Source organism: Lemur catta, chromosome 5, assembly GCF_020740605.2.
Source record: "Lemur catta isolate mLemCat1 chromosome 5, mLemCat1.pri, whole genome shotgun sequence".
NCBI lineage: Eukaryota > Metazoa > Chordata > Mammalia > Primates > Lemuridae > Lemur > Lemur catta.
In genome coordinates this window covers 90,829,554-90,854,518 of record NC_059132.1, presented here as the reverse complement: position 1 = coordinate 90,854,518, position 24,965 = coordinate 90,829,554, and the positions used below count along the sequence as shown (strand labels likewise).

Genomic DNA, 24,965 nt, shown 5'->3' with positions numbered 1-24,965 from the left:
GCTTGAAGAGCTCAAGACATTTGGTTTCAATTCCGCGGATCTGAAGGAAAAAGGGGGGAGGGGTGGGAAGTACATATGCAATTCCGTATTAATATTCAGATACACTATACTCCTTCTCATTGATCCACAGGTCCTTTTATACACTGCCGCTCCATTCTCAGCCGCAGACGTGATACTAAAATCATTTCAACTGCAGCGGTTTTCGCTTGGCTTTGGCCAGTCTTCAATTTACTGCAGCTGGAAAAGGATTAGCCATTTTTGTTGGCATCCTTTCCTTCTAACCGCTCAAAGGCAGGACCCACCTCCATGAAAGAGCCCAGTGCGGGAGCACGGAGCGGTGCAGGGCAGCAGACACGCGCTCGCGGTGCTCCCCGGGGCATGCCTCAGTTTGCAATCACGCCCTGGACGCTCGCCCTCCTTCACTGCCTACCAGAAGGGAATGGCAACGTACCTCGGCATCGGGGAAACGACTCTCCTTTTCCAGTACGTTGCGGTGGTGTTATTCTCGGGACATTCATTAACAGAAAGCAGCAAGGGACTTTTCTATTTTGTGGCATGAGGAGACTGAACAGGGGCTGCTTCAGTTAATAAACAACCTATTCCTTGCTAACAGCCCATTAGTTTATATATATATGAAATCTTTCTTATATACAAAAATAATCTTTCCCTGGAGAATTGCCCTTCAAGCCACTCTCCAGCATTAAAGAGCTCGCGCTGCATTGTAACTTCACAAGAACCGGCTGTGCGGACGCGCCGCGTCGCCCCTGCGCCTCAGGAGTGGGCACTCAGCCGATCAAGCGCGTCCTTCAAACTCAGGGCGGCTCCGTTGGGGCTTACCCAAGCTCAGCACCGGGACGGGGAGGATGCATGCGAGCGCCGTGCGTGTGCAAATGTGTTCACAAACACCCGCAGCGGCACCCACTCGGGCCCCGCGTGTGCACGGCGCCTCACCATCACCCAGCCCGCGTTCGCATCCGCCCCACAGTGTTCATCGAGCGGGCTGACACCAGGCCGGGCAGAAACCGGTGCCCCAGTCTACTATGCGGGAGTGGGGGTGGGGGTGTCTGTTTCCAGTACTCAAAAAAAAAAAAAAAAAAAAAAAAAAAATCAGAAAATAGCCAGAGCTCCCAGCTGCTGTGAGGCTCTCGGCCGCAGGAGGCGCAGGGATATCAGAGGCGCTTTGCGGCACCTGCTGGTGCTCAGCGCCGAGCGCCCGGGCCGGCCGCGAGGATGGCGGGCTCCACTGAAGCAGCTCCAGGGAAACTCCTCAGTCATTGATCCGCGCAGTCACAGCTAAAACCCAGGTCCCCAAGCGAGTTAATCTACTTGGAGAATTCTGTAGATAAATATTTAGAGAGGGAAGATGATCTGACGGTCTAACGCGTTTCCACGTCTACAGAAGACGCCAGCCCACATCCTTTAGCATGAATCCCTCCGCTTTTTAGGACCCACCTCCACCCCCCACGCCGGCCAGCCGCTGCGCTCCTTTCCACATTGCCCCTCCAGACCCTCACGCGTAGCGTGACACATGCCCTATCACATAGACTTTTTAAATGTCCTACCGATCTCTGCTAGGGTCCCTTAATTAGATAACGTCTGCCAATTAGTGGCCCCTGTACAACTTTTTCCCCTTCTCCGTGGTTTATTTCCATGATCCGTAGCAGGGAAAATACCTTAAAGGAAAAAGAATGTTAGCATCACTGGAAACCCCGCTCCTAGGAGAGGATACCGCAGCTGTTGCTATTATGTTTTCGCATCTGCTGATGCAAACAGGGGAACCTCTCTATTCCCTGCTCATTACCTGCGGCTGGGGACTGGGAACTTTCCGCGGCAGAGTCCCCAGCCAGCGCCTCGGGACCTGCAGGGCTGTTCTCGCTCTCACACTCACACTCACCCCAGCAGCCCGGGCGAGGGTTCTGTTCCACCTCGCCCGGCTGCCTCGTGACGTCTCTGTTTGACAGCCAGCTTGGCCAATCAGCGGCAGGTAGGTGGGTGGTGCTCCTGGGTGATTGGTTGGCAGAATGAGGGCGCTGCGCAAAAACAGAGAAGCCGAGCGCTCGGAGCTCAGAAACTGCCAGCCGAGATCACAGGCTTTGAGGCTGAAGCAGAAGGAAGGAAAGACTGGAAGGAAAAAAGACAGGCTAGAGGGAAAGAGGCTTGGGAAGGAAACAGCAGAAAAGAAACTGCTCATTAAACTTACAGAGTGACAACTGACGGCGGAGATGAGGACAGAGGGAGACAAGACGGTGAAAGACAAAAAATACAAATAGAGGGGAAAAAAAATGTCAAGAAGAACATCCATCTGGAGAAATGAAGAGAATGAAAGTTTTATGCTGCAGAGCCGTCCTGTGCTTTTCCGGCACAAAATTCTCTCGCTGTTTTTAAGCCCTTTTGCATTTGCCAGCGGTTGATATTAAGAGGCATGTTTAGCGGTGCCAGGAGCATCTTCTCTTCCTTCTCCTCTTCCTCTTCATCTTCCTCCTCCTCCTCCTCCTTTTCCTCCTCCTCATTCTCCTCCCATCAGCAAGAAGACAAACCGAGGACAGTCTTGAAATATCGAAATTTCCTCTTTGGGATTTGCCAGCGCCGCGTTGCGCCAAGACTGTCGGAATAAAGGACGCTGACTATTGTATTATCATTATTTTATTAATTGGTCAGTGGGAAGATTACAGATGAGGAGAGGGGACGCCTGTCACCCTTCTTGCGCTAAGATTAAAAAATGAGGCTGGATTGGGGGAAGCTCTAACATGAAGCAGAAGGAATAAGATTTTTAAAGACAAAAAGCCACAGGAGCCCCCCGCGTAGCGCACTTTTATTTGTATTTTTTGAGATTATTTTTTCGTGGTGGTGGGGGAGGTGATTGGGTGGCTGACTGGCTGCGGGAAGCTACTTCCTTTCCTTTTGGAGATGATTGTGCTATTATTCTTTGCCTTGCTCTGGATGGTGGAAGGAGTCTTTTCCCAGCTTCACTACACAGTACAGGAGGAGCAGGAACATGGCACTTTCGTGGGGAATATCGCTGAAGATCTGGGCTTGGACATTACAAAACTTTCGGCTCGCAGATTCCAAACGGCGTCCAACTCAAGGACCCCTTACTTAGACCTCAACCTGGAGACCGGGGTGCTGTACGTGAACGAGAAGATCGACCGCGAGCAAATCTGCAAACAGAGCCCCTCCTGTGTCCTGCACCTGGAGGTCTTCCTGGACAACCCCCTGGAGCTGTTCCGGGTGGAGATCGAGGTGCTGGACATTAATGACAACCCCCCTTCTTTCCCGGAGCCGGACCTGACCGTGGAAATCTCTGAGAGCGCCACGCCAGGCACCCGCTTCCCCTTGGAGAGCGCATTCGACCCAGACGTGGGCACCAACTCCTTGCGCGACTATGAGATCACCCCCAACAGCTACTTCTCCCTGGACGTGCAGACCCAGGGGGATGGCAACCGATTTGCCGAGCTGGTGCTGGAGAAACCACTGGACCGAGAGCAGCAAGCGGTGCACCGCTACGTGCTGACCGCGGTGGACGGGGGAGGAGGGGGAGGAGGAGACGGAGGGGGAGGTGGCGGGGGAGCGGGCCTGCCCCCCCAGCAGCAGCGCACCGGCACGGCTCTACTCACCATCCGAGTGCTGGACTCCAACGACAACGTGCCCGCTTTCGACCAACCCGTCTACACTGTGTCCCTACCAGAGAACTCGCCCCCAGGCACGCTCGTAATCCAGCTTAACGCTACCGACCCAGACGAGGGCCAGAACGGTGAGGTCGTATACTCCTTCAGCAGCCACATTTCGCCCCGGGCGCGGGAGCTCTTCGGACTCTCACCGCGCACTGGCCGGCTGGAGGTGAGCGGCGAACTGGACTATGAAGAGAGCCCAGTGTACCAAGTATATGTGCAAGCCAAGGACCTGGGCCCCAACGCCGTGCCTGCGCACTGCAAGGTGCTGGTGCGAGTGCTGGATGCTAACGACAACGCGCCAGAAATCAGCTTCAGCACTGTGAAGGAGGCGGTGAGCGAGGGCGCGGCGCCCGGCACAGTGGTGGCCCTGTTCAGCGTGACCGATCGCGACTCAGAGGAGAATGGGCAGGTGCAGTGCGAGCTGCTGGGGGACGTGCCGTTCCGCCTCAAGTCTTCCTTTAAGAATTATTACACCATCGTGACCGAAGCCCCCCTGGACCGAGAGGCGGGGGACTCCTACACCCTGACTGTGGTGGCCCGGGACCGGGGCGAGCCGGCGCTCTCCACCAGTAAGTCGATCCAGGTACAGGTGTCTGATGTGAACGACAACGCGCCGCGCTTCAGCCAGCCGGTCTACGACGTGTATGTGACCGAAAACAACGTGCCGGGCGCCTACATCTACGCGGTGAGCGCCACCGACCGCGATGAGGGCGCCAACGCCCAGCTTGCCTACTCTATCCTCGAGTGCCAGATCCAGGGTATGAGCGTCTTCACCTACGTGTCCATCAACTCTGAGAACGGCTACTTGTACGCCCTGCGCTCCTTCGACTACGAGCAGCTTAAGGACTTCAGCTTTCAGGTGGAAGCCCGGGACGCCGGCAGCCCCCAGGCGCTGGCGGGCAACGCCACTGTCAACATCCTTATAGTGGATCAAAACGACAACGCCCCTGCCATCGTGGCGCCCCTGCCAGGGCGCAACGGGACTCCGGCGCGCGAGGTGCTGCCCCGCTCGGCAGAGCCGGGCTACCTGCTCACCCGTGTGGCCGCGGTGGACGCGGACGACGGCGAGAACGCCCGGCTCACCTATAGCATCGTGCGGGGCAACGAAATGAACCTCTTCCGCATGGACTGGCGCACCGGGGAGCTCCGCACAGCGCGCCGCGTTCCGGCCAAGCGCGACCCCCAGCGGCCTTATGAGCTGGTGATCGAAGTGCGCGACCACGGGCAGCCGCCCCTGTCCTCCACCGCCACCCTGGTGGTTCAGCTAGTGGATGGGGCAGTGGAGCCCCAGGGCGGGGGCGGGGGCGGAGGCGGAGGGTCGGGGGAGCATCAGCGACCCAGCCGCTCCGGCGGCGGGGAAACCTCGCTAGACCTCACCCTCATCCTTATCATCGCCCTGGGCTCAGTGTCCTTCATCTTCCTGCTGGCCATGATCGTGCTGGCCGTCCGCTGCCAAAAAGAGAAGAAGCTCAACATCTATACGTGTCTGACCAGCGATTGCTGCCTCTGTTGCTGCTGCTGCGGCGGTGGAGGTTCGACCTGCTGTGGCCGCCAAGCCCGGGCGCGCAAGAAGAAACTCAGCAAGTCGGACATTATGCTGGTGCAGAGCTCCAACGTACCCAGTAACCCGGCCCAGGTGCCCGTGGAGGAGTCCGGGGGCTTTGGCTCCCACCACCACAACCAGAATTACTGCTACCAGGTCTGCCTGACCCCAGAGTCCGCCAAGACCGATCTGATGTTCCTTAAGCCCTGCAGCCCTTCCCGGAGTACGGACACTGAGCACAACCCCTGCGGGGCCATCGTCACCGGTTACACCGACCAGCAGCCCGACATCATCTCCAACGGAAGCATTTTGTCCAACGAGGTAAGGCTGAAGCGAAAGGACCACCATCTCTCATCTCCTCCATCAGAAAGCCTCCTCTAGCACGGCCCTTGTACCTCTGGTGCACTGTGTATTTATTTTTAGGATATTAGCCTATTTGTATCGTTGTGTGGGCGGGGATGGGGGGGTCACCCTCTCCCACCTCTTCGTGTGTAACCTAACTTTCGCGTTGTTCCTAATTCTCTGCGTTCCAACCTTCTACATTTATTTTCATTCCCTCCTCTTGGTACTTTGCCACCTTGGAGCTCTCTCCTTCGCTCTCCCATCTTCCCTTTAAAATCGTAACCCCGGGTCAGTCCTTTCCCTTCTCAGAAACCTGGGGGTAAAGAAAAAAGTGCGCGAAGGGAGAGGGGAATGTGGGGGAGGGATTTTCTAGCACTGGCAAAGGTCTTTTCCTCTTTGCGTCTGTCCCAGGCGTTAATAAAGTTGATTTTATTTTGTTTTGTTTATCGATGCTTTCAGTCGCGTGTACAAGTAAGCTATAGATTGTTTAACTTTACACAGTTGTCTAAACTCAAATGCATGTTTTAGTGAACAAGTTATCAGATCCTTGTCCTCTGAACTCGGGTTGCAAAAAAAGCGTTCAGTTCTGCTCTGGACAGCATTGCAGACGCTCTTGAAGCCAAGCGCCCACACAGTGTGAATTTGAATGAAGTTGCTTTGGCACAAACCCCTGTAAGAGTAAACTAATGAAAGGCTTAAACAATTGTTGTCTTAAATATATCTTTTAGCTAATAATCACTTTCTTGCCACTGTTTTGGATAAATCACTGCTGTTGGCTTTCTTTCATAAAAGAATTTGGCTTGTCAATTCCAATTTCTTTTTACAAGATGGAGAAGTGGCAAAGGTGGAGGGTGGGGGTGGGGCTGGGGGCGAGAACGGAGTTGGTTTCTGTGAAAGAAAGTTTGGACCGGAAAAGGTGTGTGGGTGGCGGAGGTGGGGAGGAGTATGCAGAGGGCCTTTGGAGTGGGGAAAAATTGGGGAGGAGGGGAGAATTATAAACTCCTTTCTTGGCAGGTTATTTTATTTGAGTCTTAGATATTATTTGACTTTCATGAATATTTGTACAGTTCATTTGTATCTTAAGCACATTTTGAAAATAAACGACAACATAATTCCATAAAATATCCAAACTTTTTGCTTATTGAGCGTGCTGTTTTTCTTGTGTCAACCAGTATGCACCTAAACACTTTTTTAGGCAACTGAAAGATTGCAGAGTATAACTAGGTTGACTCTGTTAGAGACAATATATTGTTTATTAGCCCTTACTACGAGGTCATTTGCATTCTCTCTTTAAAAAAAACAACACACATTTAAAGTTGTCCTTTTTTTTTTTTTTACCTTTACAAGTGACTGAAATATGGATTCAAGTGTCTCTGCATATCTACCCCACCCTTACCCAGCAATCACTACAATGAAGTCTTAGGAAAGCTTGGAAATTCATAACAGTGTATACAATTAAGCTAAATATAGTCCCTAACCTCAAAAACAGACTAGTAAGCCCTTAGCATTCAAATGCTCTTGATTTATTTATTTTTTTTTCCTAGACTAAACACCAGCGAGCAGAGCTCAGCTATCTAGTTGACAGACCTCGCCGAGTTAACAGGTATGGACTCTTTTTCCCTAGCTTAGTGTATGGACAATTTACAACCTAGTAAAAATGAGAAGTAGGTATATTATCCAATATTAAAATATAAAATGTATAAAGTATTTTCAATTAGGGCAGGACATAAATACTGACTATAATTGCATTTCCTAGACAATACATTAAAAAGGGTGTATTTCATTTATATACAGCTTACAAAATATATTTGAATATTTTGTCAATTTATACTCCTACATGGCTTCTAATAGTCTTCCTAAATGTGGCAGATGTATATTTATATCTGCTTTATGAAACTGATGTGCATATATACTTAGCTCCAATCATAGAATAATGCCTAAACTTTACATGACTTAAGTATTCAAACTGACTGTTAATTCTCCATTTTTAAAGAGTTAGATAGGCTTAGGTTATAAAATTTAGCTTGATGCAGAAATAAAGCCAACTAACCAGGTCTATGAGTCTGCAGCACCATCTGTGACCATGTGGTGGCAGAAGAATATTTTCTGTGTTTCTTCACCTTTTTTATTCTAATATTCACATTTTTGTACTTCTAGTTCTGCGTTCCAGGAAGCTGACATAGTAAGCTCTAAGGACAGTGGTCATGGAGACAGTGAACAGGGAGACAGTGATCATGATGCCACTAACCGTGCCCAGTCAGCTGGTAAGTGTGATTTAAATGCTGACTTTTATAGTTTTATTTTTCTTTAAATAACTCTAGGAAAGGTGATGTGCTCGGTAATTTTCTGTAAGTTTAATTATAGTGTCACCCTATTTTGATGCTGGTATCAAAGAGAATTGTAAAAATGTACTGTTCCTTTGGAGGGTTAAAGTTAGAAACTCACTAAGGAGTTATGTTAGAATATGAAATACATCTTTTATATAATGTTCTTTAATGTAATTATATTCCATACAAAAAAACCATAGATCTCTCATTTGGTCCAATCCCCAGTCTTCAGCCAATTAAGGTATGACTAGCCTTGTTTATGGATAAAGTGACTAAAAATGAATGAAATTCATTGACCTGCATGAGGTCATAAGAGGATAAATGAATTACTGGGGACTAGAATCCAAATCTCTTGGCTTTCAGAGCGATGCATTTTGCACACCACCAAGTATTGAAAGAGAGAAGAAATAGTGATTAATAGTCATTGATAAGTTGAAAGCAGGGTTTCCAATCTTGGGTCCTTGGGCTTCAGGGCATTAGGAAATGTGATAAGGTGTATTTACTGAAGTGTCCTAGGGGTCCTCATATTTTTGCAGTCTATGGACCCATCAAAGTTGAAGTCTGAGCTTCAGTGAGCTTAATGGTAGTCATTGATGGGGGTTGTAATGTGATTTATATTTTTTACTTTATTTTACTTCACCTTTTCTATATACATTTAACCTTTACATTTCCTAAGATCCTGATAACTTGTAACTAATATTAAAAGGAAACCCTTACCTGAAATAAAATATGTATGTTAAAATGAAAATGATTTCATAAACTTCTAGTTGTCTTTCTACTTCATTTGGATTTTGTGTATGAAGGGTATTTGTTGAATTTTTTACTTTTTCTATCTAGTTTTATATTTACTTGACACATGAGGAAATGGAAAGGCTAGTCAACTTTCTATAACTTCTTTCCATCTTTGCACTGTCTCTGGCTTCAACTCAGCTCACTTGAGATTAGATCTTTATTTTGGTTAGCAATATAAAAATCGACTGATAAGAGTTCTTATTTTCAAGGTAATAGTGGTCCTCGAGAGGGCCTTTTCCTTAACACACTTGATGGACCTCTGAACGGTGCCGAGGCATTGTGTCAAAGGGCAGTGTACACCCCATGGTGGCCTGGCACCAGTGGTTGCTACAAGCCTCTCAATTGGCTAATGTGTGCTGTGCCTGTGGCTGCCTTAGCCTTGGGAAACCCAAGCAGGAGGAAGGGAAAAAAGGCTGCTCAAGGGTTTCTTTATATTGCTGCGAGTCATTAATATGCAGACCTAATGAGACTTGAGAACTGCCAAGAATCCCCGGAGGTCCCTGCCCCTTGCGGGCCTTCACGCTAAGTGAACAGAGCATCTATTTAGTGTCTGGGAACCTGACAACAAACCAGATCTTGCCAGAAGTTTATATGTGAGTACAAAGTCTCTTTCATTTTTGCCCTATATATGGCATATGATTTATTGTTATCTTTAAAAAACTATACATTTAGAATTGCTCATGCTTCTTCTTTTTCCAGACTTTTTAATTTAATCTTCAGCCTTTTAAAGCTTTTAAAACAAAATATTTAATGTAAAAAAGAGAGACTATCTGCTGCATGCTTCTTTGGATACATTTTATTCCTTTCCCACCCACCCCCCTTTGTTTTTTCTGTGGTACTCCAATCTCAATGAACGTTTCAATTAGTTTAGTCCCTCAGACATAATGATCCATAATAACCTAACTGAAGAAAGAGAAACGAATAAACATCTGCAAAAAGGCCTAAATTTGGGAGATAGATGGGAATATTTTCTTATCAGTGGGTTTTCCCAGTAGCTGTTTTATTTCACAGGCACTCTGTTGCCATTTAGTAATGTTTCTTTCAAACTATTTGAGAGGTCAAAGCATTTAAAAGAAAATTAAAATGCTAAAATGTGTTCTGAAAAACAAAAGTGAGGTGATTTTTATTTTTCTCTATCAAAATGGTTATTTTTTTTTCATATCTTTAAGTTCGGAAACATGTAAAAGTATTACAGAATTACCAATCCATTTATGCATTTCATTAGTATTTACAGGGCAGCCACGACATACTGAGCACAATAATAGCTATTTTAGGATTGTACTAAAGCACTTACATTAAGAAGTAATTGCACCTTTGTAGGCTGAATTGCAGTGAGATTTAATGTGTCTAATTTTGTTGTAAGAATGATTTTGAAATGTTTTCTTTTTTCAAGTGTAAAACTCTAAATGCGGACAATTAAAATGCATTTACTTAATGGATTGTTTTTCAGTCCATACTGATGTTGTGTACTATAAACCTCACACCATGCGGCTAGAATATGTCGAAAAATTTAAGCCCATTTCAGATAAATCTGTTTTATTTCTTTGTAAAGCCAGGTGTTGGTGATCTTCCAATTTTACAAAATTAGGTAATATTATTCATAGCACATCTATTTCTAGGTTTTGGATATGAAAAAATTCATACAATAAGCAAATTCAGCTTAATTAAGTTTTAGGGGGAAAAGTTAGATTATCAAGGAAAAACAATATTGGAAAGGTAGAAATTCTGAATTCTCTCTTTCAGTTTGTACCTCATTCCATATTATATTATGTACACTATTTAGCATAGTGCTTCACCTGTTTAAACTTCCTTTTTCTTTATTTCATTTCTTTTTCTATGTTAACATTACTTTGTATTTATTTATTTAGATATGTCTTCTATTTATTTTTTTATGAACAGTTTTCTTTTTTGTTCTTTCTTTCCCCCTCCCTTCTTGCTTTTATCCTTTATAAGCCATTTGCAGTCACCAATCTTGTTCACTGAAGGGCTTTACACACGGAGGCAGCTGCACAGAGAATCACATAAGCTTTTTCAGTTTTCCACTGCACCTGGCTCTATGTGTGAAATTCTTCGCCTTGACCACTGCTCTGTGGCACTTTCTTTCTATAGCCTTGTCAAGGTGCTTTCCGTTTTTTTCAGTGCTCTATTGATGTATTGGTTAGATATGGCAGAAGTCCAAGAAGATGTGGTAAATGCATACATAAACCATCACAAGAGGAAAAACTGATTGATCACTGCTTAAATAGCAGAAAAAGCAGACTTTAAAGAAACGTGTTTTCAATTATATTTACCATGTCATTTGACTAAAAGATAAAATTTTTTTGTATTTTAGAAGAGGATACATTTACAAATTTTTAATATTAGTTGAGGTACGTCTAATGAAATCTGTTTAGTAGTAAGATGTTATTTTTTTCCAATTATGGAATACCTACACAGTGAATAATACTAAGATTAATTATGAATTTATTTTAATACCTTTTGCCTGTTTTAAAAATATGTTAGAGAGAACCCTAATAAGTGATTAAGTTACTTATTACTTTACCTGAAATTGTCAAATTTCTCTTCTTATAAATTTTTCTTTCACTTATAAGGGAATTTATCTTCTAAATGTGTTTAGTTATTAACTAATTATTATGAGATTTATGCATCCTACATGGTCAAAATTTGGCTATAAATTTTAAAAATAAAGTGATTTGACTGGCAGTATTTTCAAATTAGTAGATAAGTATATCATGAAATACATTAAACCATTGTTCCACTATAATAGCAGCGAGAAAAAAAATACATATGTTTTTCACAACTTCAGTAAAAATTTAGATATTGGCAAATTATCTTTTGGCTTTATAAATCAAGTGAATTTACACCAGTGTTTACAAAAGCTTGTTCAGTTTTCTGGTGAATCTCTGTGCTACAACGTGAAAATGTGGAGAGATTTGTAATTCTAAACAATATATAATCAAATATTGAGAGACATGGAGAAAATACAAACATTTTGAATGATGATAGGTAGAAAAAATTTTGATGTCCATATTTTGATTTCTTCATTAGTGAATTATATTGATAAATATCTGCTCCTAAACCATATTTTCTTAAAACCTGTCACAGTTTTTGTGGTTACAATTAATATCTCTTAGTTTTTCATTGTTAAGTAGTTAAAGGAAGACTGGAAATTTTCTAAAAAATTAAGAGTGTTGATTTTCTTGAAAATTAATTTATCGTGTTTGGAAAAAATAAAGTTTTTTTATGAAGGCTTGTTGCATGAGAAAGAAATGTGGACATAATTTTATATTATTGCATTCATCAAAAACAGCACAAATTGAATACACTTGTAATAATTTTAAAATCATGATTGTTCTCAATGGAAATATCCATTACCTCTGACTATAAGGGACAAGTTACTTGCCAGTTGAAAACTATATATTTTAAAATTTGTCTAAATATATCTTTGCATAATAAGCAGTCTATCACATCAGCTGTCATGCCTTGCAGAATAGATTATTTCCGAGTAGTAGAAAAATAAATAACTAGAAAAAGAGATTGCAAGTAAAAAATATACATTGAAACATTTCTTAGAAATTAGCAAAATTTTAAAAATGAGGTATGGCCTGTAATTTTCTGTTGTGCAAATCCCATAGATTCTATAGTAAGGACATTTGAACAAGAAAAAAAAATTAAGTTAAACTTACTAACTCTTGAAAGAGCTTTGAATTTAAGCTATTCAAAAATTGTAAGAGCAATGGGAAAGGTATGCATTTTAATATGTCCCAAGTAGTGTAAGGTGTGGCATCCCTGTGCATCATGTAGTCACTTATCATAAAAAAAATTAAATATGCTATGCTTATTTGGTAATTAAGGCGATATATTTAATGGAACTAGTGATAAATGATAGAAAGTAAAATCATGTTAGTTATACAATGGGTCCCTAAGGTGAGAACTGGTAATGGAATGAATTTATGTGGCTCACAAACTATATCTGAAGGACAAATGAAAATCCATTTTCAATTAATTTTTGTGTTACTTATTTAAAGTTTATTGATTTAGTATTTATGTTATGTTTTTAGTTTTTTTATATGTCTGATTTTTCCTCCTAAGAAATAGGTACACTTACCTTTTTGATAAAACTGGTGAAACATTCCTTCTCAATTTGAACCTTACCTTTCATTTTAGTTTTATGAAGCTATATATTATTACTAAGGGATTTCTACTTTAAAAAGATTATTCTATAAATTTATTAAGAACATTATTTACAAGTTTCTGCCCTCCTGTCAAGTGATACTGCTCTTTCAACAAAACACTTCTTTATATTATTCACTTTTTTTGTTATATACATGCTATATTTTTTAAATACACATTCCCAATTCATGCACACTTTATTATATCATCGAAGGGAATTTTAACCAGACTTAAATAATTAAAAGAGTCAGAAAGAAAGACCACAAACTTTCAAGAGAAGAAAATGGTCACAATTGGGTATAAACTACCCATAAAAATAACTCTTACCAAAATTAACTTCTAAGATAATCAAGCAGTATCTTAACATTAATATTGACATAGCAGTTCACTAAAATTTTCCGTGTGAAATTGTCATCTGCAGAATTAGAAGAGTACTTGGACATATGTGCAGAGAAAGATGTGAAAGATTGTATATGGCTTCATTTGGTATATTTGACGTTTTTCAGTCATGTGAAGAAAAATTGTATTAATTACGAATTTTGCATTAGTATCCATCTTTATCAGGACGCAGTAAAACAATTCTATCTTAATATCTGAGTATAATTCCATCAACTCTGTAAATTTAATATAACTTAAATTTATTTTAAAAATAAATAATTGCTCATAATAATTTTACTCTTAAAGATAGTTTCTACTATCAAAAAAACCTTTTTTCCCTCATCAGTCTGTTAAATAGGCAGCCTTTATAGTCGTGTGCTGAAATATAAATCTCCTCTCTGGTTCTGTAGCCCTGGCCTATTTAGTATGTAAATGTGGACATTACAGGTACATTCTCCTTCCCTTTCTCTTTGCTTACTACATACCTTCTTACAGAAATAGGATAAAGGACTGAGCTTCTCTACTGTCTAGTGAAACATTTACATGTTTTCCATGCTGTTCTCAGTCAGATTCCTGAATCCCAGCTTCAGCTCACGTTTCTGTTCCTCAACAGTTCACTGATCAGTAATTTATTTCCAGACTTACACAGTACAATTATCAATGGAATGTTATAATCAAAGTCAGAGTTAGCTTTTACGTGGTTTAATTTATAATAAAAAAGTCATTATGTAGTGAGATTAATATATGATAAGAAGCTTGGTGTTATTTCTTTAAATAGAATGTATGTAATTAGCCGTTCTTAACTCCAGAATACTTGTAGATAATGTAGAGGTTCATAATTTTGAAAAATTATTTTATTTATTTAATATATATCAATATACACACAAACATGCATAAATTAATATATGATAGAATACCATCAGGAATTTAAAAACTAAAACTTGCTCAAGAGCACAAATCACTTGTGATATTTGTAAAAGTAACTGATTAATCAAGTATGTTCTTTAAGTAAATATTACTCTCTTGGTTAAAAAAAGAAAAAAACCCTAGCTTTTCCAGACTAGGCATGCATTCGTGAATTTCTTCTCTACAGACTAATATCTCATATTTTGGTTTTTCAAACTGATCTTATTTTAAAACATTTAATAAATATGTAATTATGTTTAGAAAAACATTAAAATGCTATTTTTGTTTACGTGTTTGTGTAGTGATATATATCAGCATAATATCAAATAGTATTCTGAAGTGCTAAAAATTTCTTATGCCTTGCTTAAGAAATCAAATGACTTTTCTTGATCATCATCAGATGATACTTGTTAATCTTGAAATTTGAAGCTGTCATTTGAAATCTTGGTATTAAAGGATTTGTAGGCAAACAGTTCTGTGTTGACTAGGATAAGTGTGCTCCAGTATAGAACAAGTAATAAGGTGTTTGTCAATAGTATCTGCAGTTGATTTACGCTGCATTTGGTTACCTTGGTTTCACTAATTACAGTCATTTGTTCTGCGGTTGTCTAGGGTGGTAAATGATAAGTGGCTTATAGTAATATGGACTACCAGAGTGTCATTGAGAAACACCTTTAGGAAGTCATTCCCTAGGAATCTAAGAAAGCATGCTTTTGGCTGCTCATGAAATGCTGTTTCATTCTTGTTATTTACTGGTTTTCTGTGTGTATGTCATATTTCTGTTGAAATTTCACTTTCTGTTTCATGTCCAGATTTTATAATCCAAATATCATTGTTATTGCTTGGCATATTTCTTCCATTTTTGTCTCTAAGAAAAAAAAGTCAGGTGACTTATTTATTACTGTTAGGGAATGTGGATTTTGAAGCCTTTACACCTGCATTCTTTCTCCATTACAGACTTCACGAGAGATTTTTTTAAAGGTTCCTTCTTTTTCTACTCATCATTTCCTAGTTATTTAAGTCGTCTGGAGCCAACATTTTTTCCCCAATACCCTAAGTAGGTTAGAAATATCTAACTCAAGAGGGTCTTTGCCAGAAGAGGCTTACCCTTCACATTTGCAGATCGTTTTCTCCTAAGTGATGAACAAAACGAGGCAAGGAGATTTTTGAATCCTGTCAGGTTAAAACAAGAAAAATGTGTGAAGATACCTTCACCCATCACACAGTATGCCACTGTAATCTTTCACCGCTAAGTTGCCAGTCGTGTTGGTGAAGACTACGTCCGTAGTTTCTTTTTTCTGCTTACAGGTATGGATCTCTTCTCCAACTGCACCGAGGAATGTAAAGCACTGGGCCACTCAGATCGGTGCTGGATGCCTTCTTTTGTCCCTTCTGATGGACGCCAGGCTGCTGATTATCGCAGCAATCTGCACGTTCCCGGCATGGACTCTGTTCCAGACACTGAGGTGTTTGAAACTCCGGAAGCTCAGCCTGGGGCAGAGCGGTCCTTCTCCACCTTTGGCAAGGAGAAGGCCCTTCACAGCACCCTGGAGAGGAAGGAGCTGGACGGACTGCTGTCTAATACGCGAGCGCCTTACAAACCACCATATTTGAGTAAGTATTACACACAGGGCTGTGTCCAAGTATTCCCTTTGAGGAGGTAAAGTTCAGCATTCCATTCTTTACGGTAAAAATAGAGTTCGGGTTGTTTTAGAAACAAGGACAGAAGTGACTTTGGATGCAGGCAGCACTGTAGTATGGAAAAATGAATATACTTAGCAGGAAAAGGGTCCTGTGTTAGGATGTTGTTGACAATAAAATACAACTTTTTGTTGGAAAAAAAACATTTTACAAATGTTCTTCAGACTTCCATTGCATATTTCACTCTTGCTTACTTGATTTCTATGTGTTTTGAAGGATTAAATTAAGGTGGAAGAACTCTCTTGACACTTGAGTCACGGAAAGATCTCATTTTCTTATTGAAAACAGCATTATTGCCTATCACCCTTTTACCATTGGATAGTAAACAATGGCAACCATTTCCAGAAAGAGGTGTAAGCATCACTTTGAGCACTGAACACTATTTAGTAAGATGTTGGTATAGATTCAAGTTTTTGATCAGAATCACAGAAATCTTTATGGAAACATATCAATACAGCAATATTCTTCATTTATTTAAAATAATGAGTTCTTCTAACATTAAGACATTGATAATTGTACTCAACTCTTTCAAAATTGAGACCATATTCTCTGAGTAAATTATTTTATACGATCATTGTGAACAATAAAAATGCTTTGAGATTCTGTAATATATTTCATTTGAAGATTTTAGGAATGAAATTATCTCATTTATTCTCTGCTACGCAAGGATCTTTTCCTTTTAGTTAATGGATAAATACTACTGACAATTCAATGTCTTGGTCAGACCATATAAATAGTATTTGACAAAGAGGAAACTCATAATAACTCAATCAAAAGATGACTTATCTTGCATAGCAAATCCATCCTACATAATGTTTTCTTTCATCTAGTAGAACCATAAGCTAGAAACAAACGATGAGTCAGACTGTAGATGTATCATATATTTTATGACTTATGAAATGGGAAGGAAAAAATGCTTTTAAAAACTTAAAGGAAGAAAAAAACAGAAGAACATTTATTTTAGCCTCTATGGTATATAATGTGAAAGGCATGGATTGAATGCATTGAGGCCATGGCTTGTCGGGACATTGATAATGAGCATTAAGAAGAGTCATATGATTAAAGGAGTGAGTCTTTCCTCAGATGCATACATTGTGATGACAACGGTGATCAAATAGTGTTTTATGAAGTATCGTGTTTAGCTTTTTAAATTATTTAGAAACTCTATTACCTCAGCATGATATAGTACCTTAGTACATCAGATGCAAAGAATTATACCTCCCTATAAAGCATTGATATTTTGGTTTATTTTTTAAAGTTATAATATACAAGGAGAGTACAAATAAAGAAAGGAAAGCATTGATATATCTAAGGTATAATTTGGATGCTAAAATCCTAAAGTTTAATTTACAAATCCACACATGCTAGTGAATTAAAATAGCCTAAAATCAAATTTTAATAAGTTAGGACTATGATGTGGTCTTTGTCCCTCAAATTGAATTCTGGATTTAAAATTTTATTATAGAAAATAAAACTTTTCAAAGTTTTAAACAGTATATTTCACTATTGTTTCACTTAAACTAAGAATAGACATTATAGAAATACATTACCATATAGAAATATGTTATTAATAATTTCAAGGCAAAAAGTGAAAAGGTGTATGATTAATTACAATTTTTGTTTTTAAATAAATACAAATATTTGCTTTTATCATCTCAAAACAGGTAAAGCTTCTTCAAATATAGCTGAAAAATCATCTCACCTTTTATTCTTAATGAGTGCTAATCTTGGTGAAATTATGCTTACATATAAGAACTAGAATTTTAGCCATCTACAAATGTCTTTTCTCCACTTAATGTGTCTTTTTTTTAATTTTACGAATCTTGGCAACAATTTTATTAATAAAATATTAATGCTGCATACATTTTAATGTAAATTTTTGCACTTCTTAAGAATCTGGTATTTTCATTTGCAAATCTCTTTTCTAGGATTATGAAATTTCTTAGCTGTTATATGTGTTGCTAGAAATAAAAAGAATGCATCTATTTATTATTTTACCAGGAAAATTTAGATTTGTTTGCATATTGTCTAGCTATATATGTGAAATGAAATAATTTTTAATGACAATTTCATTTTTCTTTATATGTTTTAACCAGCTTACACTGCTCAAAATTTAGGGTTTAGATTGAAGTATGACCTGGATGGAAAATTAGCAGAAAAATTGCTATTTTGTTGTTTTTGCTTATACTCTCCTTAGTTCTTCATACAGCTTTAATCATGTCTAAATTTGTTTTTTATTAACTTTTAGTGTTTAACATCATCTTAGACTCACACAATTATCTTTAAAATTACATCATGGCTGTAACATAATAGGGATAGTAAATTTTATGTTAAGTCTAATACAAAGTATAAACCCAAACTATTCCTGACCATTTTGCCCCCTAAATTCATATGATGATAGTTTTTAGTACTTGTGTCATTTAGTATTACAAATGGAAATATTTTCATTTTCTAAATAAAAAAGCAAGTCCTTTACATTATTAAAAAAGCTAAAAATTGACACTAATTACTTACTTTTAATCAGAATGTTTAAATAATTATTGAGGTTGCAGTTTTTTTTTTTTGGTAAACATGCATTTAATTTTATAATGAACATAATGTACACTTTGATGTTCAGAAAAGTAACTGCATTTAGTTATTTTTTGTAAAGCTCTAAAAAAGCCCACTGGGACTGCCACTGTCATTTGATGACAGGAAAATGGTGATATGCTTAAAAATACAAATGAGATCATTGTCTATACCAAGAACTTTTGATTTTCATACCTCTGATTGCTAAGGTTAAAATTAAAAACTGGAAGAAACCAATTTTTACTTGAAACTAGGTGTATGGAAACATTTAGATTTTTTTAAAAATGCCTAAATACAATAACAGTTCTTTTTATGTATGAGAAAAATCCATGAAGAATATACATACGCATTTAATAAGAAGAAACTTATTTTTTTAAATCAGGAGTAATTTTGAACACATCTATAAATACTTGCCAAGTTAGTCATGAGCACTTTATGAGCTTGATTTCTGTTATATTTGTTATAACGTTATCGTTTGCTAATACTTGATAGGGAAGGAGAAAAGGGATACACTGAAAAATTGAGGAAATAAATTTAAACATGTAGGATATGGTCATATATTCAAAATACCATATTTAGAGTTACTTAAAATGTTAATAAATTTCAGCTTAACTTTACCTTTAAATTTATTAGAGTAATTAAAAAGTACTAAAATGCCACTTTAACTTTTAAGTGAAATTAATAATTCCTTTCAACACCGTAAATAATAATATTAAAAGGAAATAAAGTATTTTCTGGAGTTTTAAAAAATATTGTGTTTTTATCATGAAGATTTTTAAGGGTTTATTTAGAATTGTACATCTTATTTAAAATAATTTATTCTTTCAAATGACAAAATAAGTTACATGTAAACAATCTCTATAATCTCAGCAAATAAAAAACATAAAATTAATTTATGTTCAGTAATGTAACTGATAAAAGCTATATTATCAATATAATTTAGGAAAACTCCAGTAGTTAAAATGATACTCTTTAATATTTTTATAGTCATTCTTGCTTATGACTATAGCAAGAACATCATCTCTTAGGATTAGAACATCATCTCTTAGGATTTTTGTTGGTGAATGAGCATGTCATTCAGTTCCGATCAGCCTAAACAATGCGGTAATAAAGGCATAGGATTTGTTATTTGGAAATTTGTTGATTTCTTGCCTGAAAACGTAATCAATCCCTAAAAACTGAAGACAGTCGTAAGAAAAATAACCAATGAAATTACATCTAAAATATACTTGTGAAACTCTTTCTTTCATTTGTTTAAAGTGTCATAAAACAATAAATTATATTGAATAAAGTGAAAAAACTATATTTACATAATGACTTTTTAAATTTCTAAAGCCATGGAATTTCTAGAATCATAGGACTAAAGGGAACCATTTATTGAAAAGTGTCACAGCCCATGCTGCCTTCTTAGTCTACAACATTTAAACTAGTCCATGGATGCCAAAAAATCACTCTGTCTTCTGACCTAACTTTTATTTTTGCTAACTTGTGATCCCTTTTGAAATTTCAACTCAGCTCACCCATATCATAACAAAAGTAAAATTTCAGTTTTTTGAAACATTGCATTTAAAATATTGCTGATACTTTTTACCTAGACCAGTTTTCAGTAAGCCTCATTTTGGGAGAATTCTTCTTGGCATCTATAATATGTCTGTGAACACTTCAAGTTTTTAGTTGATTGGAATTATAGAACATGTTTTGTTTAGTAACATTTCTTCCAATCCCTTCATTATCTCAGTCTGCCTTCTGTGAGTTTTCATAATTTGTTGAGCTCAATAGTGTGGTAAGAGCATATATATAATTCAAAATAAAATTAGTTTTCTTATTGGTATATATTACCCTCATATTTACATACCCCTGGGTAGTGTTTTCTCAGGGATTTGTGTATTCCTCTAATGTCATAAATGTAGCATCACTATCCAATGTTAAAGTCAATAAACAAGTATTTTTATATAAGACCATTTTAACATATCTGTCATATAGGCCCATACATCACTAAATGAATGGATATCTTTTTTAGGATTTTTTCTTTTCTACTAGACATAATATCTGTTCACTTTTCCTCCAAGTTCTGCTACTTATAATCTATTGTGAGGTTTTTTTTGTGTATGTTCTTTCAGTCTTTTTATATACACCTAGATTTGTGAATATTTTTTTCACCTTTTTAGTTTCTCTTTGTGACAAATTTCTGGTCTTAGAATCATACTAGTCATTCTATTTTTCCACTAAATTCCTTTATTCAGGAATTATGAATAAATCTCCCATAATCAAAATAGTTTACTCACTTCAATTCTATGAGCAAGAAATGATAACTTATAATCAGAAAAAAACCCTTTTCATAGTCTCTATATATCTGAATTTTATATTATTTATTTTATATTGTTTATTTTATTATATTATTTTATTACATTCACTGAATTTTATTATTGTCTACTTCCTTGAAAAATGGTGGTCTATTCATAGTTCATAGAATTATTCCAGTTAACTAACTGATGAAACAGTGGACTGGAACCTCCCTATGACTCTAGATAAATAAGATATTATATTTTTTCTTCTTTACTTTTTGGGCAGTAAAATTTAAAAAATTTAAATTTAAAATGAAAGCTATAAAAACTCCTTCTGAGGTGCAGATAATGAAACAGAGCCTCCCATTTTATAGCCATACATCTGGCCATTTCTGTAGGTAGTTTGCTTTTTACTTATTCAGACATCAGTGCTTCTCTGTGACTTATCTAATGTCATTTAAAATTTGTGCCTTTAGTGTCCTTCAATAGCTCAGTTGGTAGAGCGGAGGACTGTAAAATTTGTGCCTTTGGGTGATTTGGAACTACTTACTTAGTGTTCACAAAATTTCTGTTCCCTTTGCTAAAGAATATTTTCATCGTTTCTTTTATCAATGTTTATCAATGTATTATCTTTATAATTCTTTGCAATATTTAACATACTATTTTAATATGATATCAAATTGAATTGACTTTATTTTGATGATTTGACTTGTGGTTAACTCAAACTTTCATATTCTAAAAACAAAATTCACATGACCATTAGTAAGTACTGTGTTTTGCAGATACTTTCTCACCATTTATTAACTTCACTAAAATTTGCTTCTGCTCTACTATGTTTTTTCCTCAATACAATTATTCTTTTGGAAGATTTAGATTTCGTACCCAACTATGCATGTTATAAATGCTATGTGATTAAAAATGAATAAGTGGATGAATTGAGCATTTTAAGAATACTCAAATTTTCTTTAATGCTGTAATCATTCATTCATTCATTTATACACAAGTCTGCACACACAGAAAGTTTTTGATATCTCCAAGCAAACTCTCTTCTTTTCTTCCAATTTTTAAAATATTTTAGATTACTTGTTTTCCCTCTATGGCTAGAACCAACAGGCTTTTATGAGAAGTAGAATGTAAACTAATTCAAGATATTGAAATACACCTAACTAGGGTGTTTTATAAAATATGATGGAGTTTTTTGATACTTTGAGGTTTTAAACTTCTTTTAATTTGTTCTAAGAACTTATTTCAGATACTAAATAGGAGTTAAATTGTTTTCTATTTCTTAACTGTCTTAGAATTTTAATTACTTCCCTTTCTTCCTGGTCTTTGAGACCATCTTTCTTTTACATATTTTATTTACTGGCAGCTTCATATATTAGCTCTTATCTTTTACCTTTTTATAAAGTTAATAGATACATATTCCCTCTGGTTTAGTCACTTTTTTTCATATTTAATTCCCAAGTAGGAGTTATCTGTTTGCATGTTCTTATTTATATTCTTGAGTTCACAGATTTATTGGTAAATAAAATATTGTCATTTAAAGATACACAGAGAACACTTAATTGATAAAGTTATTTATATTTTTATTCAATATTTTACAATTCTTTAGTATGAGTCTTGCTCTGTTATTTAAAGCTGTTTATCTCATGCAAACATTGAATTTTATTGAGTTAACATTTAACACATTAATATTATTTATATACCTCATTTTATATTACAGATCATTTCCATGCTCTTTCTTATTTTGTACATTCAAAGTAAACCCATGTAAGCATTTGTCCATCAGTTGAGACTAACAAAAGAAGATTATCAATTAATATATAAATAGAATTATTCCATGAAAAGGAATATCTACTTGGGAATTTTTTTCCAGCTTCATCATACTGAAGATTTATGAGTCAAAATTTAAATGAACTAAGTTTTAAAGATATTGTAAATAAGTCTGGAATTCACACATTCAATTGCCTATAAAAAATCATTAAACATTATTCAATACTCAGTGTGCCAGACTTTTTTTGGGTGAATCTAGCTGCGTCTTCTGAAATCCTTTCAATAGGAATTAGCTAGTGTCATTTAGATTATATAGCTTGGAAACTGTTTCAGACTGTGAGACTCATTGTTCAAGATTAAATAATATTACAGAATGAAGACTAAAATCAGTATAATGTGAATCATTTTAAGGTTTTTCTAGGGTATAACAAAATCTTCGAAGTTTTATACTGAAGCCCTATAAGACTTTCTAGTTACCACAAAGCTTGATCTACTTCAGTTTAGGGGGAAAGAAGACTTTAAAACATTGAATTTCAAAATGTAATTATGTATCAAAAGACATGGATAGAAACAAATTGTAAGCTAGAAATTTTTCAGATAAAAGTCAGGGTTTTAATTCTGATTCTATAATTCATACATTACATGACATATATATATACATTACGTATGTTAAATAGCAAGGCACTGGGCTATATTTGTTCTCTTAGAGATATATTTCTTTTAGTTGTACAGATTAAAGAGATAATATTTAAACTTAATTTTGGTAAAGCTTCTATATATGTACAATAGAGTGTTAATGTAAATTATCAATAACTTTTAGTCACAAGTTCAACAAGTGATTATAAATGTATTTTTAATGTTCCAGTTTCATGATTCAGTTGTATGCATACACTTGAAATATACACATCTCATACAGAAGCATTATATTTTTAATCAATTAAATTTTATTTTTAATAATAGCCATCACTTACCAGAGAAAGAACGGACCGTGATTATGTTTAACACAAGAGTGAATTTGTTTAACTAATGGCTACTTCATTATCAGAAGCTATTAACATGACAGTGTGGTGCTTATTGACAAATAGATATGTGATACAATCCATTTTAGTCTATTCCTTTATTTTGTAGGGTACTGGTTGTACTTTTTGAGGACCATTTTACAGTGCTTAAATGTAGCAAAATTAACCATGACACTGTAGAGTTACAGGTTTCTGGTTCTAGTGTTTATGTGTTATGAAGAAGACATTATTTTTAACTGATAGTAAAAATGTTGTAGTCGGTAGGACTTTTTCCCCATTTTAAGAGTGGCATTATTGGCTGGGGCACGGTGGCTCACGCCTGTAATCCTAGCACTCTGGGAGGCCGAGGCGGGTGTATCGCTCAAGGTCAGGAGTTCGAGATCAGCATGAGCAAGAGCGAGACCCCGTCTCTACTAAAAATAGAAAGAAATTGTATGGACAACTAAAAATATATATAGAAAAAATTAGCCGGACATGGTGGTGCATGCCTATAGTCCCAGCTACTTGGGAGACTGAGGCAGGAGGATGGCTTAAGCCCAGGAGTTTGAGGTTGCTGTGAGCTAGGCTGACGCCACGGCACTCTAGCCTGGGCAACAGAGTGAGACTCTGTCTCAAAAAAAAAAAAAAAGAGTGCTGTTAGCCAAAATACTACACTGAATTCCAGTATTATCTGTGTTGAAAATTATATTTTATACAGAATAAAAAATTGGCTTTAGTTTATCACCAAGTGTTATAAGGCTCATATATATGCCAATAACTATGTTTGCATTGAAAATTAGATAGTTACTACTATATTTCTTAAAGGTGTATTTGTAAGTGTTTTTGTCATAATTTACAAGTAAATGTCTTTTAAAAAGACCTCAGAATAGGTAGAAGTAGTACATAAGTAAAATCAATGTCAAATATGTATTCTCTGGATTAAATTTTTAATCACCCAGGATAAAGAAATAGTCAAGATAAAGGAGTCCTTTTATGTGTAACTAAGTAAACATGTCATTGGGTTTGTTTCTTAAAGTGCAGCACATAGTAGAAAGTTCTGAGACAGCAATGGTGACCATAGACAAAATAGGCATGATAAAGTAATCGATGATACACACTTGATGGTGTAGGTAAGCTTAAATGTTCACCTGTAGGTTTAATCTAAATGATGGTAGGAAGACATCCATAGATATGAGAGTTAATGTGATAGTTTGACAGTTGCCATACATTGTATGCTTAGAAAATTTAAAGAAAACCTAGAGGCTGATCTGAAAAATTGTATAAAATTCTTGTACGTTATTTTCACCATTAATAAGCTTGGTTCCAGAACCAATCCCCTTGTTAATCACTAATAGTACAGTTTTGAGGTTTCTTTTCTTTAAAACTGCACATCATATGATTATGCTGAGGTCATGAAACCTAGGTATGTTTTGGTAGTTATATCCTGATGCTTTACTTCAATCTTTTTAATAAGAACAATGGTAGTGGAGGGCACCATCATATAGAAT

At 37.2% G+C, this 24,965-nt stretch overlaps 1 protein-coding gene across 1 annotated transcript in view; it reads left to right on the top strand.

Annotated features, from left to right (window-relative positions):
* Nucleotides 1-2,720: 2,720 nt before the first annotated feature.
* The window catches only part of PCDH10 (protocadherin 10), a 39,375-nt gene continuing 17,130 nt past the window's right edge, over nt 2,721-24,965 (top strand). Inside the window, exons 1-4 of the mRNA XM_045552279.1 lie at nt 2,721-5,535; nt 7,101-7,159; nt 7,714-7,820; nt 15,441-15,746. Coding sequence (XP_045408235.1) covers nt 2,908-5,535; nt 7,101-7,159; nt 7,714-7,820; nt 15,441-15,746 — 3,100 coding nt within the window. The 5' untranslated portion in view covers nt 2,721-2,907. The remainder of the gene's footprint in view (nt 5,536-7,100; nt 7,160-7,713; nt 7,821-15,440; nt 15,747-24,965) is intronic.